This window comes from Diospyros lotus, chromosome 15, assembly GCF_014633365.1.
Source record: "Diospyros lotus cultivar Yz01 chromosome 15, ASM1463336v1, whole genome shotgun sequence".
NCBI classification, from domain to species: domain Eukaryota; kingdom Viridiplantae; phylum Streptophyta; class Magnoliopsida; order Ericales; family Ebenaceae; genus Diospyros; species Diospyros lotus.
The window spans coordinates 4,419,487-4,440,310 of record NC_068352.1 but is presented as its reverse complement, the minus strand read 5'-3'; the positions used below and the strand labels follow the sequence as shown (position 1 = coordinate 4,440,310).

The window sequence follows — 20,824 nt, the reverse complement described above, 5'->3', positions numbered from 1 at the left end:
AAAGGATATTTTTATTGTCCTTATTTTTATTTCATTTTATTTTTAATTTTAAATAAGACTATTATTCATTTTTATGTGTGTTCCATTTATTTGTAAAAGTTATTTATGAGAATTGCTTGCGGGTATAGTATTTTTATTGGCCTTGATATAGAAGGAGATAAATCTTTTAAACATATTCACAATGATTTTTATCACAGATCCATTATATATACGTATATACGTGATATTTGAGTTTAGTTGAAATTTTAAATTTAGATTTACGTAGATTAGGTCGTTAGATCTTACTGATTTTTGGGTATGTTAGTCGATGGACCATTAGATGTCGGGTGGTTGCCTCTGATCACTGGAAACCACCAGCCACGATGGTCGGTGGCGGCTAACAGTGCATTTTTATGCTGTGATCGAAAATTAAAAATTAGATCTATAAAAATTTAACAGTTAAATCTAGTTCAATTTTTTGTATGTTAATTCTCTTAACTTAGTGTTTTTAATGATAGGCGTTGATCGTGGGAATTTTTGACCGACGATGGTCGCCGACAACGACGATTGTGACTGATGAGACTATTTATATACATTCATACATACATTCATATATTTATATATATATATTTATATTTTCTTTTCTTTTACATTAATTTTCTTAGTTGCTATGTTGTTTTTTTCTTAGGGGGTGATGATGATTTGGTGGAAATTAAAAAAGTTGATTTAATTTTTATTGTGTTCTGTAAATGCAGACAGATGAGAATGGAGTTGGGGATTTTGCAAAGAAGAAGGAAGCATCCGAATATATCACTTTCATGCATGGAGACACCCGCTTTGATTTGATAGCACTTTCATCCAAATAGTTTTAGTATCTGGTCGTCAAACCATCGGTTTGTCATATTAAGGGTGCGTTTGATAAACATGAAAAATGAGGGTGTAATTCATTTTCCATCTAAATTTCAAGAAATTCTATCAAATAACTTTTCAATTTCATGAAATTCGAATTTAATTTTAGTTCAGAAAGTAAATATTTTTCTTGAAATCAAAGAATTAAGGGTGCGTTTGATTGTAAGGGTAGAATTTGGGTGGAAAGAAAATGAATTCCAAGGAATTGAATTCCTGGGAAAATGAATTCTTGAAAATTAGAAGTTTAAGCTATTTGATTGATATAATTTTCTATCTAGAAAATGATGTTAATTTCCATCTTTTGGTGTTTGATTGGTAATATTTTTCATAGAATTTGGTCATTTTCTTGATATTTTGTGTTTGATAGGCATTATTTTCTATGAAAAATAACACATTTTCCATGGAATTCATTAGTGAAAATGTATTGAAAAATACTGAATTCCTATACAACATACATATATACATAAATATATATATATACACACAGATACACATATATACTATACGCACACTAATACACACATATATATTAACACAAAAAATTCTATATATATTCACGCACACATACATACAGATCTGCTACCTCACCCACCCGTCGTCGCTCACCATTACTGACCCATCGCTTGCTCGCCCTCTCTCTCGCTGCCTCTCTCTCTCGCTCGCCGGCTCTCCCTCTCATTCGCTCTCTGTCTCTCTAGCTGTAGATCTCCATGGAAGTTGAAAAGGATGAAGATGGGAACATAACACAATGGGTTGCTGTCTCAATTGCCTAGAAAATTGGAGCTCTTCCTCCAAAGAATTTGATTTCCTTAATTTGAAGGAAAAAGCTATCACATGACAAGAAATGAGAAAATGAATTCCTAGAAAAATTTTGGCTGTCAAACACTGCATAGATGGAAAATTAGGTGGAAAAAATCTCTTTTCTAAAGAAAAATTAGGCTATCAAATAGGGCCTAAAATTCTTAGAAATTGGAGTGGGAATTGAAATTTCACCCTATTTTTCAACTCTACGAAAGTGGATTGCACGGAAGCGGCTGCGTTTTTGATTTGACAGCACTTTCATGCATGGATACATGGCTTTAAATTGACGGCATTTTTCAAACTCTATGGAAATAGATTGCACGGAAGCGGCTGCGTTTTTGATTTGACAGCACTTTCATGCATGGATACATGGCTTTAAATTGACGGCATTTTTCAACTCTACGGAAATAGATTGCACGGAAGGAAATAGATTCTGTGGGCCCCAGTTTGATAGAGCTGCTCCTAGGGGCTGGTTGATGCATTAGTATCCTTTTCATGCATTAATATCATGGTTTTTCATGTTCAATTCCAAGCGATATTTTTATTGGGGGAAAAAAGCAAACAAAAGGGATATTTTTATTGTCCTATTTTTATTTTATTTTATTTTTAATTTTTTTCCCAACACGAACAGATGAATGAATTAGGTTGCATTCTTTTAATTTTTTAATTTTTAGTTTTGAATTTTAAATTTATTTTTAATTTTTTATTTTAATAGTCTATTTTTAAAAGATTAAAAATACATTCTCTTTATTATTTTAAAAAAATTATTTTTCAAAATAAAAAATTAAAAAATACGTTCTCTTTAAAATTTTAAAAATATTTTTTAACAATATTTTATTTAATAAATTTAATTATTTAATAAATTATAAATATTTAATGTTAATATATTATTAAAAATATATATACATTTTAAAGTTAATAAATTTTGTAATATTTTTTTCCATTACAATAATAAAAGATAAATAAATAAATGTGTTTTGAATTTAGAGTTTGTTTTGGATGAAAATATTTAAAATAACTTTTTATTGTTTTGAGTTTTTTTTATAATTTTTTTAAATTTTTTGTTTATTTTCAAAAATGTATTTTTGAAAATAGTAAAGAGAACACGTTTTTATTATTTTAAAAAATAAAAAATTAAAAATAACTTGAAAACAGTAAAGAGAACACAACCTTAACTACTCAAATGCAACGAAGTTTAGTGTATGACATTCAAATGCATGGTTTGTTCGAATTATATTTGGGAACCTTATATATATCATCATCACTATCATTTTTAAAATAACATTACACAACATCATATAGACTTGTAATCACAAAGGATAAAAGACAGCAAGTATTGTTCTGTACATATCATATTTGGAAACCTTACATCATCATTATCATCATCAACATTATTTATGGCAGGCATTCTCCAGCTTTTTAAATAGGCTTTTGAAATCATCATCTCGACTTTTTTACATATAATTGCAAAGGTACATATCATATTTAGAAACCCACATCGTCAATATCATCATCGTCTGCTGCACATGATGAAGCCCTTCTATTTGGCAACCCATCCAAGAGGCAAAGAGAACGCTGCTATTCCAACACAGAGAACCCATTGTTTGAGATCTAGCCTTCCCATATGAGAGAGAACTGGCATAATCTCCATGAATGCTACTTGCAGGATAACAATGGCCGCAACAAGGACCCAAAACATGTTATTCTCCTTTCTTCCATATTGGATTCCTCTAGCATTGATCAACACAATGACCTGGCAGCCCACGTAACAGTTGAAGATCATGGCTTCCAAGATCTTTTGATTTGTGCCTAGAATCCATTTCCCCTTGAAGTAAAGGATCAATACAACAGCGACTTGATAGCAAGCTTGAACAACTATGTTTCTCCACACCCTCTTGGTTAAATATTGAAATCCCTTTTCACCAAATTTTGGTGGGTCCATTGCAGTCTCTGTAATTGGTGGTGGCTGTGCTAGAGCCAAGGCACCAAAAATGTCCATAATTAGGTTAACCCACAAGAGCTCCAAAAGCCCAATTGGCTCCCGCATGTTGGAAAGTAGAAAAATGTAGTTTATGGTGAAGGCAGAAATATTGAGAGTTTGCTGCAACTGCACAAACTTTTGGATGTTGTTGCAGACAAACCTTCCAAACCCTAAAATAGGGAAGATATTAGTGACAGATTTCTGGCCTATTATGATGACATCCGAGGCCTCCTTGTCCAATTCTCCAGCATTTTCACCCACTGAAAACCCTAAATCTGCTTCTTCTAGCACCGGAGAGTCCCTCGAAGAGGCTCCGACAAAAGCAACGACTTGGCCTTCCTTCTTCAGGAGCTGCAACAACAGCAGCTTTTCGGACTGGGAGGAGCCGGCCATTATTACATTGATCCCATCTGCCATGTTTAATTGGTGTTTTTCGGAGAGGTTTCGAAATTCTGATGCTTCAGTGATCTGTATTCCGTCTTCCACGGTAATTCCAGAGTTGTTGCCCATGAAAGTTGCAGTGTTCAGATCATCATCTACAACCAGCTTGATATCTATGCCATATTCTTTACATGCTTCCATATTCAAGTTCAAATCGCTGGTTTTTTCCAAGAGAACTGTGGTGATCAAGCCCAATGTTGCAGAAGCTGCTTGTTTTTGGACTTTGGCTTGATACAGCTCCATTAGTTTCCTGGCTGCATAAGCTAGAGATAGAGAGATTCCCCAAGGCAACCCATCTCTCGAAGAAAAGATCAATAAGTAAATCATTGCAACCAAGCGATAAAATCTGAACCCTTGCTTCATCATTAGTTTTGTGAACTCCTCCATTATCTCCTCGACTGTGTCCTTCACACCTATGGGATCGGGATTGTGATCTTTATCGCATTGGAAGGATCCCCAAACGAAGCATTTCACTGCTTGCACTGCGAGATCAAGCAGTAAGGCAATCAACCAGACCCTTTCCAAGCGAGAGTTCATCTTCGCAATGGAAATCTCCAGTTTGGATGGCTCTTTTTGGTGGCGAAAACTCAGTGATTTTGTCAGCTTGCTCTTCTCTGTGTTCTTCCCAACTGATGTCACCAGCATCCGGCAGTTCCCTTCCACCACCTTGAAACGATAAATAAAATAAATTAGTCATGACCTCAAAATCAGAAAATTATCTGCTTCGAAATAAATATGATCTTATGGCTGTGAATACTGAGTGTGTGGCACTTTTTGATTTAACAATTCTGTTATTGTTACACACTTTTGCACCCGCGAACAAAGAAAGCTGATTCCGGTACCCATCACACCGATCATCATCCAGCTTTAAAGAATCGCGGTCGTTGATCAGCAGCCCGTCGGCGGGGACACAATCGCCTGGCTCCAGACAGATAACATCACCAACTACCACTTCAGGAACAGGTAGCTCATGAACTTCCCCATTTCTCAAAATCTTCACATTTGTTTTCGCTTTCCTCTGTAACCTCCTCGTCCTTCTAGCCTTCGCAAACCTGAAAATGGCTCCAAAGTTAACAGCTATGAATATGGGAAGAAGTACGATGGCCCCATCAAGAACCCCTTGTCGAAGCCCACTCCTTTTGATCCCAATCACAGTAGAGAGCGTTGCACAGAACAGCAAGAGGATAACTGGTGAATCTTTGAGAGCTTCGAGAATGAGTTGGTGGAATCCTTTGGCGTCGACAAGAGAAGGCCGATATTCCAAAGTGTTGGATCCGAATACTTCGGTTCTTCGGTTGAGGTCTTCACGGGTTCCATATATTCCAGAATCAATGTTGGTCTTTAAAGCAGCAACAATATCAGTGATTTTGTTGGCTTGAACCAGTTCTTCCAGTCTTTCTGGGGTTATTGTGAAGGAATTGGAGCCATCTTCCATATTGTTTGAGCAACTCGGGATTGGCTAAACTTGGGCACAAGAACTGAAAATGAATGGATTGAAGATAATGGAGAGGCGATGATCGCTAGGGTTTTATACCGATCCTTAAATTAAGTTAACAAACAAACAAGTAAACATAGCAAAAGATTTGTTTCATACACAATGTAAAAAGCAAAAAGAATTGGGTGAAAAACAAAAAGTGTTTATAATTTTTGAAAAAAGAATAATAATAACTTAATTATAAAAACAATATGTCTACGTAAAAGTAAGATCAAAAGGCAGTTGCATGCCTTAAATTTCTTTAAATTTTAAATAAATTTTATCTTGTGATAATTGACTTGCATAAATTAAATATGATTTTGGACAAACTTTAATTGATGTCAGCGCGATCAAGACTTGAAAGATAATTTTGATTTAATAAATTAAGTGTGAATTAAATTAAGTGGGATAATAGTAAAATTTAACTAAATTAGTAGATGTATAAATATATGAATGCACATATGTATATATGTATGTGTGTGAAAATCCAAGAAGAAAAGAATAAAATAAAAAAAATTGTCATACAAATTAACCATTGGGTTGGTTGGGTAGCAGTTGTGTGGCCAATTTCTAGGCCAAGTCTGCAGCAATCGTGTTGCTGGCGTAGGACCTTCGCTCCTCCCAGGCCTTCCTATAGTAACTCTCAGAAGCTTGGGTACAATGTTCAAAATATACCTTACTCAAAATAATTAAATACTTCTCGTTCAAAATAATGAATGACATAAAAAATATTTTTATTATTTATAATACATTATATAATCTATGACGTAACACATAAAATAAATATAAGATGATCCTTTATTTGTACGAATGCCAAAAGATAGATTTGAGCCGAAAACATTGAATTGTCAAAAGTGAGAAAGCAATATAATAGAGTCATTCTACATGACCAAATAAACTTACCGATGTGGCTATTGAATGGGGTAAATTGACAAAATTGTCCTTATCCACTTTACAAATTTGCAAGCTATTGCCCTGCTTTTTTCTTTTCCCTCGCATGGCCATTGCCACCTCGTTGTCATTGCCGTCTCGTCTTGCCTCATCGTACAGTGATTGTTGGGAAGGCGAGACGATAATGGTAACGAGGCAATAGATACGAGGAGCAGCGAGGTCAATGGGACGACGACCATAGGAGTAAAAAGGAGAAAACAGGACAATAACTTACAAATTTACAAAGTAAAGGAGCAATTTTGTTTTTTTATTCTTATTCGGTGAGCCCTTGGATCGTCTTCTCTAACTGTCAAGATTTTTCTACAATCATATTTGATAAAGGAATGTCTAGGGATCCCAGCTTTTTTCTCTCTCTTTCTTTAAGTGAGAAGGCAATGATTTCTGACAGAGGAATGTCTAAGAGAGCTCTCTCTCTCTAAGTGAGAAGGCATATATTGAATTAGCAGAACGTATGTGAACCTTTGAGTCGTAATCATTGACAAATTCCAGGAAGGGGCCCAATTTAATTAATTAAAGAATGAAAAAGTGTCGCGGAGGTGGAGGAGACGCGTGTTGTTGTCTTGTCGAAGGAATCGTCGGCTTCAGCTTTTTTCTCTCTCTCTCTGTCTGTCCCCCGCACTGACTTTAAACGCGTCGAATGAGTCTCATAATGTAAATTAGAAGGATTTATTAAAAAGAGACAGATGTGCAAATGAGTCAATTTCACTTAGATCGATTTAACTTGACAAATTTTATTATAAACTCAAGCTCGAACTTGAATTTGAATAGAGCCTAAAAGTTTGGTTCGAGTTAGAGTAAAATTAGCATAGTTTGAGCTAGAGCATTACTTTAATTGACAAACCGAGCCGTGCTCGGCTTATTAATTTGAGCGAGCCCCAACTCGAACAGATAACACAATATATTTATATATAGATTAAATTACCCTCTTAATATGTCAAATCAGTGAGATGATTTTTTTTTTTGGTTTGAACCCAATAAAAAATATCTATATAAATTAAAACTAATATAATATAAATACTATAATCTCTTTTTTGTTTTTGTAATAACTTGATAAAAAAACATCAAAATATGTTAAAACTAAATTATTAGTATAATTAAAATCTTACATATACAGCGAAACATAAAATAATTTGAATTAAAATCCTTTACCTTTTTATAAGCTTAATCTCAAGGGTTTGGGTTTTTAACTCGGACCCTCTTTTAATATGGAAAGTTTTTATTTTAATTAGAATCTTCTATCAATTGGTTTAACATCAAATCCCCTATTGGGTTAATTACACCAATAATAACTCAACTTTACATTTTATTACTATATAGTCACTGAACTTTGAAATATTACTTGTTAGTCACTGATATTTCAAAACGATTGCTGCTTAGTCATTGAACTTTGAAATATTACATGTTAGTCATTAATATTTCAAAATTATTACTGCTTAGTTATTGAACTTTAAAATATTATCTATTAGTCACTGATATTTCAAAACTGTTATACTGAATTTTAAAATATTACTTGTTAGTCACTAATATTTCAAAACTGTTTATCATTTGTCACTTGTGAACTTAAAGTTCAGTGACTATCGAGTGACGGGTGAAAAACGATTTTGAAATATCAATGATTAGCAAGTAATATTTTAAAATTCAGTGACTAAGCAGTAACAGTTTTGAAATATCAGTGACTAATAGGTAATATTTTAAAGTTCAATGACTAACTAATAACAATTTTGAAATATCAGTAACTAATAGGTAACATTTCAAAGTTCAGTGACTAAACAGTAACCGTTTTGAAATATCAATGACTAATATGTAACATTTCAAAATTCAGTGACTAAACAGTAATAAAATGCAAAGTTAAGTTATTATTAGTATAATTAACCCCCATATTGGGTCGTCCGCAATATTATATTTGCCAAAATCCTAAATTATATGGGTTTGTATTAGCAACTGATATGTCCTACAAGTGATAGATAATTCGGATATGGAACGGACTCATGTGACAGGTCCAACTAAAAATCTAGGAGTCAACGTGTGATTCAAGTACGTGTATAAAGGAGTCAAAATCCACAAAAACAATAGTAAAAAACCCAAATTAACAAGAAAAAATTGGAGGAAGCAAAAGGCCCATGGAAACAAGTGCGATTTTGTGCACTTGCTTTTAACTCAGGTGCACACCGTCTCCATTGAATTGGAGGGCAAAATCATCAAATTGCCCTCCAAATTAACACAAAACAAGATAGTTTTGGGGAAAATTATATCTGCAGCCCGTGAAATTGTTCTTCACAACCCACCTCATGCAAAATGTTCCACTAATTTTAAAATTTCAATTTTAGCCCCATAGTTATAGCAGAAAAAAAAGAGAGAGAAAGGGGGTCAGTTGCCATGGCCGACCCACACACATACATATATACACACACACACATATATATACACACACGTTTCCATGGCCGCGACCATGGAAGCCGACCCACCTAGCGACCGTCGCAGAGAGAGAAAGAGAGTGGGTCGGCCATGGCTGACCCCCCCACATACAAACACATCTGTATATATACACACACACACATACACACACACATATATATATACACACACACGCATGGTTACAACCATGGCAGTCGCGACCATGGAACTTAGCCATGGCAATAGTCGGGGAACCTAGCGTTCCTCGACTCGGGGCGATGGTGGCAGCATCACGGTCGCCACCATCGTCGTCGGGGTGGGGAAGGGTCGAGACGAAGATTTCAGAAACCTCCGTACCTTGCCCCCCACACCTCGCAGTGCGGAGGTTTTTTAATCCACCGCACCGCAAGGTGTGGAGATTGGAGAAATTCTCGCACCGTGAATTTTGCATGATATGAACTATGAAGAATAATTTTATGGGTTGCGAATAGAATTTTCTTAATTTTAGAGGGTAATTTGATAATTTTGTCCTCCAAATCAATTGAGGTGATGTGCACTTGCTTTAAAGCAGATGTACAAAATCGCACTCCATGGAAACAAGTCTTAAACCATTAACAACATTAAAATATGAAGCTTGCACTTGAGGATTTAATTAATTTAAATAATCTCAGGAACTTCAAGTTGAAGCTTGACAATTTAAACAATTAAATAATTGAACCTGCAGAGCTTGGAGATCAATTGACAATTGAAGGTTGAGGAAAAAATTAATATTTGGAAGGAGAAGGCCCACGGCAAGACAATTAATTAATTGGCCGGGCTTCTTCCCAATTAATTGGCATAGTTTGGTGGCAAATGAGTGGGTTATAAAATTATGTTGGAGGTTATTAAGTGTGGAATCATTTTTTGAGAGAAGTAAAAAATTTAAATTTTTTTGAGAGTCGTCCTTGATAAGTGCCAATGGACGCAACTTAAAAAAAATAAAAAATAAAAAATAAAAAATAAATCTGATCACCCAAGCACATATCTGATTTAACTCCATCATGATGACCTTGGGATGAGTTCGACGAGAACACGAGTAATAACGCGTAATCTAAAAAAGAAGTAGAAATGCAAGCAACAATTGGGGAGCAACCCCCACGCGATTCAAGACAAGGCCTCACTCGGTGAAATTGTGGCCAACCGAGATCCACTCGATCTTTAGACCCCATATTTTTTTAAATCTTCAAGTTGAATATGTTGCGAAATATATTAAGAATATTTTAAGAATCTTTATATATATAAAAGTAGGATAGTTTTGAAAAAATCCTCCAAAACTTGCATTAATGATTTGTAATTAATACTTATTATATTAATAATTTATATTTTATAATTTATATTAATAACTTAAATCTTTCAATTACTTTGAAATAATAAGTAGTAATAAATTTTTTCTCAAAAACTTGCATCAATGATTTGTATTTAATACTTATTGCATTAATAATTTACAATTTGTAATTTGCATTAATAATTTAAATCTTTCAATTGTTTTGAAATAATATGTACTAATTATTGTAAAATTAATAATAAATTTTAAATACACGAGTTTTTCAATACTAATCATAGGTTTTCTAATATATTATTATGTGAATATTAAATAGGAAAATTTTATTTGCAACCATAGAATTTGCTCTTCGTAACCATTCTAACTAAAATATTAAATTTTGGGAAATTCTATTCACAGCAAGAGTTTTACTCTTCATAGTCTTTTCCCTCCAAAATTTTTCATCATTTTCAAAAATCCTATTTTACCCTTCAGTCACACGCACCATATTATCTTCCTTTTCTTTTTACTCTGCACAGTCACTCTATCTCTCTTTCTCTCTCATTATACCCATTTCTTTCTCTCTCACACCCATCTCTCCATCTCTCTCTCCCAATTAGCACACACACAAATATGTATATATATATATATATACAAACACACACGCAGAGATAATTTATTATAATAAAATAAAATTAAAAAAATATAAATAAATAAATTATTTTTAAATATCTGTATTTTAAATAATTATAAATTAACTAATTTTAAATTATCGTGAGTTAAATTTTTGATACTCAAAAAAATTTAAAATTAGTTAATTTATCTTATTAAATTACTTAAAGATACATATACTTAAAATTAGTTATTCAATCAACTAATTTAATAAGATATATATCTTTAAAAATTAGTTGAATTTACTTAAAGATATATGTATCTTTTTAAAAATAATTTATTAAATAAATTCAATTAATTTATTTTTAAAAAGAATTTATTTATTTATATTTTTTATTTTTTTATTTTATTTTATTATAATAAAAAAAATAATTAAAATAAAAAAAAACTTCCCCAAAAGCCAGCTTTCGAGAAATACTGGGTTCCAGCTTTCGAGGAACTTTTCGATACTCAAAAATAATTTAAAATTAGTTAATTTATTTTATTAAATTACTTAAAAATACGTATACTTAAATTTAGTTATTCAATCAACTAATTTAATAAGATATATATCTTTAAAAATTAATTGAATTTATTTAAAGATATATGTATCTTTTTAAAAATAATTTATTAAATAAATTCAACTAATTTATTTTTAAAACAAATTAATTAATTTAATTTATTTAAAGATGGATGTATCTTTTTAAAAGAATTAACTAATTTATTTATTAAATAAATTCAACTAATAAAATATATGTATCTTTTTAAAAAGAATTTATTTATTTGTTGCTGCCGTGGTAATCTATCCAGATATGGCTACCTTTGGAGGGTAACATTCGGATGGGTATATACTCGGATGAGACACACACTCATTCGGAAGTTACTCACATGTACTTCCAAGACTCATTCGGATAAATCATTGCCTATTCGGATGACTGCAAAACGATTCTGTAACTCACTTACGCAGACGATTTATATATATATATATAACAAGCAATACTTGTGGCTACACCATTCCGAAAGAAGATTGGGGAAAACAATCCTAATAAAAAGAAATGAAAATCTAGAATGAATCAATCTAGGATTGATTCATTCTAGATTTTCATTTCTTTTTATTAGGATTGTTTTCCCCAATCTTCTTTCGGAATGGTGTAGATTTACAGAGAAGGAAGAGGAAGATTAGTTCATTGAACATCCAAGTGCATAACTCTTATGATTAAAGAACTCCCGAATGGAAGAACGAAATGAAGGTAAAAAAGTGGTGCGAGAAAAGGAACTTGCCTGGTGAGACTCCTCCGTTGAAGCTCTAGTCGTCAATAGCAAAAATGGGTGGAGAAGAAGAATAAGATAACAACAGAAGAAGAACATGGAGAAAAATGAGGTTATGAAGTGGCTGGAAAAGGAGGAATGAAAGTAATGGCCAATGGAACAAGAGACAGAATCAAGCACCAAATCATCCAAATAGTACAAAATCGGTCTACAGAGAGAACAGAGAATCAAAAGGGAGAGGGAGAGAGAGCTGCAGGCGCCTGCTACTTCAAGCAGACAACCTACTATTTTCCATTTTTGTTTTTTTTGTTTTTGTTTTTTTATCCACATAATAATAAAATTTAAATCCTATTACCTTTGGGCCTAAGCCCAAATCAGAATTTACATAACCTACCTGATAGACCCATGAACTCATTAACTAATTCAATTGAGGCCCATTTCATTATTTTCCAATTTATTAAAAAAAATTATACCCATATACATATTTTCACGATTACATGAACCACAAAATAAAATTATACAAATCTAAAATTATTTCTATATCATCAAAGAGATTTATCATCAAGTATTAAAATACTTCGACCCACATTTAAAATGTCATTAAATTGCCATCAAGTAATAAAACACCTGGACCAATTCATAATATAATTAAAATTCTAAACACATCTTAATGGCCCAATTTATTTGGACTTTTCCCACATTTTTTAATTTCATTTGGATGGGCCACTAAATTCTTATTTCCACTTATACTTTATTTCATAAATAAAAAAATATTTTTAATTCTCAATTAATTAAAACAAAACTTTTGAGCTCATAATAAAATACCCAAAAACACCTAGACCCCTAACGGGTAGTTATAAAAAATACCATATTTTGTGGCGATTTTTAAAATCGCTACAAAAAATCAATTTTTTTGTAGTGCAGGCAAATCACCTCTACAAAACCAGAAGTATTAAGAATATTCTCTCTCAAGGATTCATCCCTACAAAAGACAAAGCAATCATTCTTCAGAGGATTGGCCTTGAGGCAAGATAAAGAAAAGAATCTATCCAAGCAGGATTTTAAGATGCTTATTGAAACAGGGTCACCATGGGAGAACAAGAGAATATCATCCGCAAACATAAGTATCACCATTTGAGTCTACTCGCATTTCCAGTAAAACTGAAAATTCTAGGACCTCAAGTAGTGGCTCACAATACCATGCAATGTCTGCATCACAAGAACAAAGAGATAAGGGGATAGGGGGCCCCCTTGCCTCAAACCCCGACCCACAAGGAAGAAGCCATTTAACTGATCGTTAATCTTAATTAACAGAATAATGAGGCGTCATAATACACTCGAGGATCCAGCTACAAAATTACAGGGGAAAATTCATTAATTGAAGCACTATCATGAGAAAATCTCACTACATTGAGTCATAAGCTTTCGCTAGATCCACCTTTAGTGCACATTGGCACAACAACACATTATCCCCGATCGAATGGCCTGGCACAAGGCAGTTTGAGAACCATTCACCAAGCTAGAAAGCACAGATTTGACCTTACACTACAAAAAAATTGATTTTTTGCAACGATTTTTAAAATCGTCACAAAAATACGTTTTTAGCGGCGGTTTTTTTAATATTTTGCGGTGATTTTGAAAAACCTCTTCAAAATTCATTAAGGCATTTAATTTTGCAGCGGTTTTCAAAAAATCATCCCTAAATTTAGAAAATACATAAATAATTAAAAAATAAAATTGAATTTAGCGATAGTTTTAGAGAAACTGCTACTAAATTAAAAAATAATTAAATAATTAAAACTAGGTAAACTACATAAACAACACATAAATTCAACCCCAATTCTATTATAGTCTGAAACCCCAATCAACTGGTGGTTCATCTGCTAACACTGCTTTCCCCTGACTGGACCCCAAGCCATTTGTATAATTAGTAGAGGGAAAAATGGGGTGAGTCCTGAGAATCAGTAAAAGCAATATGTGATGCAGTAAATTAAAACTCATGACAAATATAGAAAAATGCATAGTAAAACATACATGTAGGCTTCGTCCACCTCATCCCTCCTAGACTCTTGGTGATTTTCCTTAGGCCCTAATGCAAGCTTCATCAATCCTAAATCCATCAATTTTTCCCAGGCCATAACGTGAGATTCGTTAGTCCCAAATCAGTAATTTCATGTTTAGACACTCCCTCAACATCATATACAAGTCATGTCAAAATAATTTACATGTAAAACATATTGTAGTATAAGAAATCCGAAAATCCGGATTTCTTAGTATAAGAAATCCGAAAAGAGGTCGTCACAAAAATGATATAAATCAACACTTAAATAAAACACTCAACATTTTTTTTTCCTTGTTCACTGAATAACAGGAGCCAAAAATATTGTTCTGTACATATCATATTTGGAAACCCTATATCATCATCATCATCATTATTTATGTATGGCATTCTCCAGCTTTTAAATAGACTTTTCACATCATCATCTCGATTTTTTTTTTACATATAATTGCAAAGGTACATATCATATTTAGAAACCCACATCACACTAGACAACATTGGCATTGTTAAAAACTCTATGTTTAACTCTACAGCCTTTTTAAGTAACTTCCAGGAAGGAGGAGAGTAGCAATCAAGGGCATCTTCCTTCATTCTACTCTTCAACAGGGAAATTAATTCGTGGAGCAGCCAATGTGTGTGTGAATGTGAGAGAGAGAGAGAGAGAGTCTCCTAATGTAAGTTACAAGAATTGATTGAAGACACCGTAACACAATATATTCATATATAGATCAAATTATTCTTTTAGTGTCAAATTAATGAAATAATTTTTTTCTTTTTTTATATTTGGTTTGAATCCAATAAGAATTATCTATATATAAATTAAAAGTAACATAATATAAATACTATAATCTCCTCTCTCTTTTGTTTGTAATATATTATTGGCTCAAGGCGGAGGAATCTAGTGTTTATTTCAGGCGAAATTCACTACAAGAAAAACAGGATTTAGCGACGGATTTTTAGCGACGGACATTTCCGTCACTATTTTGCGACGGAATAGCCACGGATTTGCGATGGATTAATTTTTTTTTTTTTAGAATTAGCAACGGATTTTAGCGACGGAATATTTTTTCGTCGCTAAAAAAATAAAAAAATAAAAATAATTATTTTTTTAGCGACGGAAAAAATAATCTATCTCTAATTTTAGCGACGGAAAATTATTTCCATCGCTAAATTTTAATAATAATAAAAAAACAAAAAAAAAATTTATATAGCGACGGAATTTTTTTCTGTCACTAATTTTAGCGACGGAAAATATATTCCGTCGCAAAATTTAAAAATAAAAAATTAATTTTAAATTTTTTATTATTAAAATTTAGCGTCGCTCAATTTTATAATAAAAAATTTAAAATTAAAATTTTTTTAAATAAAAAAATTAAAGCTAGGACAATTCGTCGCTTTAATTTTTAATTTTTTTATTTAATTAATTTATAAATATTTAAATTTGGGATGAATATTTAAATATTTAAATATTTAAATTTTATAAAAAATTAAATATACATTTAAACATGAGATGAATATAAAAAAATTAATTTATAAAATTTAAATAAATATGTTAATATTAAAAATTATAATATTACTAAATTCTAACTTTATCAATTAATATATTTCATGTGTATAAAATAAAAAATATATTAAATATATAATAATTAATTATTTGTAATATTTATTAAATGTGTACAAAATATAAACAAAACTACATTTGAAAAATAAATAAAAAATTTAAAAATCATAATATTATTGAACTTTTCTTTATTTTAAATTTTAGAAATCATAAAAATAAAACAATATTGAGGAATTACATTATATAAAAAGGTGTCTAGGAGCTATTTGTCAATTTCTTTTTTTTTATAAAGAGGAGAATTTTTTGCAAAACTAAAAAGTTTAAAACTATAATATATGAATGACATTGTGTACAAGACTATAATATTTATTAAATGTGTTCAAAATGTAAATAAACATGATAAAGGATTTTCGGAAGTGGTAGCCGCACGTTCCCTTCTTGCCTTTCTGAATGTACCTGCAATGGAGACGGGACGGGGCCTGCTCCCCCGGTCGATCTCCGATGATTAAGTTAGTTTTTTGATCTAGGGTTCCTTGTCCCTTTTAAACTATGTTAATTGATGAAAGATAAGAAGAATCCCCCACCTTCTTCTCTTACCTTTTCTCGGGATAGGGATCATGAGGGATCTTCAGGATCTTCCTCCCGCCTTCTTCGGGACTTTCCTGATAAGGGTTTCGCGATAGCCTCCATCTCCGAGGAGTTCGGGATAACTGTTGCCTCCGTGATCTTCGGTGGGTTAGCCTACTCCTAAGGTCTCGAGGGTTTCTCTATTGAGTGCTTATCTGGTTGACGTGGCGATGCTTGTCTGCTGTGTATCTTTTGACCGCTGTTAGGTATTCGTCTTGGCGTAATTATGGGACCGAGGGCGTTCTCCTCATCACTTGCCCCCTACTCCTTGAGCTCTTCGGCTTGAAGGGCCCGAGGAGTAGTAAGGCCCCTGAGGCTCTTCACTTTAACTCCTCTTTTTTTTTTTTTTTTTTTTTTTTGCGCGTCTGACAGACGCGAAAATCAATCGGTTTTGACGGCGGTATCCCTTCCCTATGCGCTGTCCGAGGCCTTTTCGTCTTTCGAGCTCTGTCAGTGCGGGGTGATCAATGCTCATTATTGCTCGTCCTTTGGTCTCTTATCCCCGCAGTTTGATCTTTTAAAATGGGAACCCTTCAGTCCCTCTACTTCTCTTTCCGTGCGACTTTCCTTCAGTTTTAGCTTTTCTTGTGCCCGCAAGCGTTTTCCTCCTCTTTCGCCTCTCTTTCTTCTAGCTCTTTGCCATGGCGATAATCGGTTCTGGGAGGTTTAATCCCGCTGGTGCAGAGCTTATTGAGTGGGAAAAATATCCTGCTGCGTCGATTCCATGTCAATGGATGAGCCAAGCGGAATGTCAACAGTTCAGAGAAAAGTACAACGTCCCCGAAGAGTGGGAGGTAGAGTTCAACAGCCATCTACGAGCATGTCATCCTGTCGCCGGCCGCCTTTGCATTTATAAGTGTGCTTTTGACAGGGGCTTTCGGCTCCCTCCCCGGAGAAGAGTGATGACCTTACTTCAACATCTTACTATCGCTCCCGCCCAACTGTCTCCCTTCGGATGGTGATACTTGATGGGGTTCCTCCTTATTTGTCAGCTCCGCTTCATCAATTGGCGCCTACCGTGGGGCCGACATTCTTCTCTTCTGTCTTTCCAGTGCAGCGGACAATCTTCTCAACCGTGAATGGCGACCAGAAGACAGCCGTCTAGGGCCGTGGGGAGCAACCCCGTTCCAAAACCGAGTCAGCAGAACCCTCCCCGAAGCCCGCCGGGGAGGGCTCGGAGTCCGGAGGGCCCTCCGCCTCCTCCTGATCGGATAGCACTTCTGGAGGGTCAAGTACAACGATTGACGGAGTTACTCATGGGTTTTCTAGATGGCCAGCATCAGCAAGCCCAGCACTCTCGGGCGGAAGAAAGGCGCGAGCCCCCAAGAGAAGAGGAATCTTATCGACGGGACGAGAATCCGCAGAGGCCAGGGCCAGATGACGGCGAGGCGGCCGAGTCTCTTGACTTGTCGTTTGTGCAGCAGCGGCAGGAAAGAAGATTGCGGCAGTTGGAGGAGGAGATGGCCGCCCTAAAGCCAAGGACCGGAGAGGCTCAGGGACCAAGGATAAATCAGCCCCTTGGCCCAGAGATCATGGCGGCCATACCACCAGAACGTCTCCGTATCCCGGCCATTAAGCCCTACGCAGGGACCACCGACCCGATGGATCACCTGGATCTCTTTACCTCGCATATGATGGTACAGGACGCCTCAGACGCGATGTGGTGTAGAGTTTTCTTGGCCACTCTGGAGGGGCACGCACGGGCGTGGTACTCAAACCTGGCTCATCATTCCATCGTAAGTTTTGCGCAACTCCGGAGCAGCTTTCTGGCGCACTTTGCACCTCTCCGAAGACACCGAAGGTCCACCATGGCCTTGGTGAGTATGAAGCAAAACCAAGGAGAGCCCTTGAAGGATTTCGTTTCACGATTTAATATGAAAGCCCTGAGCATCGAGAACTTTGACCACAATGTTGCTATGGTGGCATTCCAGAACGCCCTGAGGCCCGGCCCTTTCGCCCAATCATTAGCCAAAACGCCTCCGAGCGCGTTCACGGACATATTGGGCCGGGCCACGAAGTACATAAATGCCGAAGAGGTCATGCAGGCTAAGAGGGCGGAGCATGTGGAGAAGAAGGATAAAAAGAAGCATCCCGAGGAAAGGAGGAGTGACGACCGAAGGGAAAAAAATTGCCCTCGGTGGGATTCGGCGGGTTTCACTCCTCTGAACGCCCCGAGGGCAGAAATCCTGGCTACTATTGAGGGAAAAGATTATTTGAAAAAGCCTCGACCGATGAAGGCACCATCTGACAAAAGGAACAGAAGTAAATATTGCCGATTCCACCGAGATCATGGTCATGACACGGAGGAGTGTCACCAATTAAAGGAGGAGATTCAGGAACTTATCAATCGGGGTTTCCTGAGGAGCTACGTGGCAAAAACAGGTGATTCTCAGGGGAGAAAGGATCGACGGTCGCGATCAAGAAGCCCCCCCAAGAGAGACCGCGCGGAGGATCGAAATCGGGCCCAGCGGGAGAGATCACATCGAAGAGAAGATGATCATCCTCAGCCTCCGATATTCCACACACTCGCGGCTGGGGAGGTCCCAGTCATGAAGGACGAAAAAAGTAATGCGGCCCGGCTGAAAAGGTCGAGGAACGTGGATCCAATCTCTTTTTCAGATAGCGACCTCCCGGGGTACCCGACTCGAAATGACCCACTGGTGATAACAGCTGAACTCGGGAAGTGGGAACTTCGGCGGATCCTTGTGGATCCAGGAAGCTCTTCAGAAATCTTGTATCGGCAAGCCTTCTTAGGCATGGGGTATGAAATGACACAGTTAAAGGCAGCGAGGGTCCCTTTGGTGGGATTTGATGGTGAAGCCGTATATTCAGAAGGGATTATTCAACTCCCATTGACGGTAGGGAGAGGTTCCCGAACTTCTCGTGTTATGCTAGACATCCTGGTAGCGGACGTGCCTTCGGCTTACAACATGATTCTGGGAAGATCGGGTCTCAATGCCCTTCGAGCCATCCCAAGCACATATCATATGATGATGAAGTTTCCCACGGATAGGGGGACGGGCGAAGTACGGGGAGATTTGCGCTTAGCCCGTGAATGTTACATGGCCTCTATAGGCATGGCGAAGAGTAAAGAAGCAGGGTTGCAGAAGGATGCTGACCCCCCGAAGGAGGTCAGTTTTCTACTAGAAGGACCTGAAGATCCCAAAACAGCGGAGCCGGTGGATGAATTGGAAGAAGTACCTCTGGAAGAAAATTGCCCAAGTCGATGTGTAAGAGTGAGTATGGAGTTAAAAGATCCGCTAAGGAGTCAAATAATATCACTCCTTAGACAGTATGCAGATATCTTCGCGTGGACAGCCCGGGATATGCCAGGAGTAAATCCAGAAGTAATGACACACAGGCTGGGGGTCCGATCAGGTTTTCAGCCTGTCAGACAGAAAAAACGAAGCTTCGCCCCTGATAGGGCACGGGCGATCGAGGAGGAGATCGCAAAGTTAGCAGCTGCGCGCCACATTCGGGAGGTGGATTATCCAGATTGGCTAGCGAATGTTGTGCTGGTTCCCAAAGGGCAGAGCAAGTGGAGACTTTGCATCGATTTCACCGATCTTAACAAAGCCTGCCCAAAAGATAGCTACCCACTCCCGAGGATTGACGCCCTAATTGATGGAACTGCTGGATGTTCGCTCATGAGTTTCCTAGATGCTTTTCAGGGATATCACCAGATTCCATTGCACCCGGAGGACCAGGAGAAAACGGCATTTATCACCAACAAGGCAACCTACTGCTACACCGTAATGCCTTTCGGATTAAAGAACGCAGGAGCCACTTACCAGCGCCTGGTAAATAAGCTTTTTCACCAATAACTCGGGAGAAATATGGAGGCTTACGTCGACGACATGCTGGTAAAAAGTATGGTAGCCGAATGTCATCCGGAGGATCTGGAGGAATGCTTCAAAACCCTTCGTAAGTTCCATATGAAACTTAATCCTGTCAAATGTGCTTTCGGCGTTTCTGCAGGAAAGTTCCTAGGCTACATAGTACACCACCGAGGGATCGAGGTAAACCCTGCGAAGGTCAAAGCTATCATGGATATGCCGGCCCCGAGGAATGTGAAAGAGGTACAGAGCCTTACGGGTAGGATGACAGCCTTTGGCAGATTCCTTTCTCATTTGGCAGAAAAAGGCCTTCCTTTCTACAAGGTCTTATCGAAAGCAAATAACTTCGAATGGAATTCTGAATGCCAGCGAGCTTTCGAAAAGCTTAAGGAGCACCTAGCCACGCCTCCGGTTCTTACCAAACCGAAGCCCGGAGAACCATTATACATATATCTGGCGGTGGCCAATGAGGCCGTAAGCTCGGTATTGATTCGAGAAGAAAACAGGATCCAGAGGCCCGTTTATTATGCGAGTAAACGATTATCGCGAGCCGAGGTTCGGTATCTTCCTATGGAAAAACTGGCGTTCGCC

At 36.2% G+C, this 20,824-nt stretch overlaps 1 protein-coding gene across 1 annotated transcript; it reads right to left on the bottom strand.

Moving 5' to 3' along the window:
• Positions 1-2,963: 2,963 nt before the first annotated feature.
• On the bottom strand, positions 2,964-5,690 carry LOC127791494 (putative calcium-transporting ATPase 13, plasma membrane-type). The gene is made up of 2 exons (XM_052321404.1): positions 4,917-5,690; positions 2,964-4,777 (listed from the first exon to the last, which is right to left on the bottom strand). Exons 1-2 carry the CDS (start codon positions 5,544-5,546, stop codon positions 3,230-3,232), a joined length of 2,178 nt encoding a protein of 725 aa, XP_052177364.1. The 5' UTR covers positions 5,547-5,690; the 3' UTR covers positions 2,964-3,229.
• Positions 5,691-20,824: the final 15,134 nt, after the last annotated feature.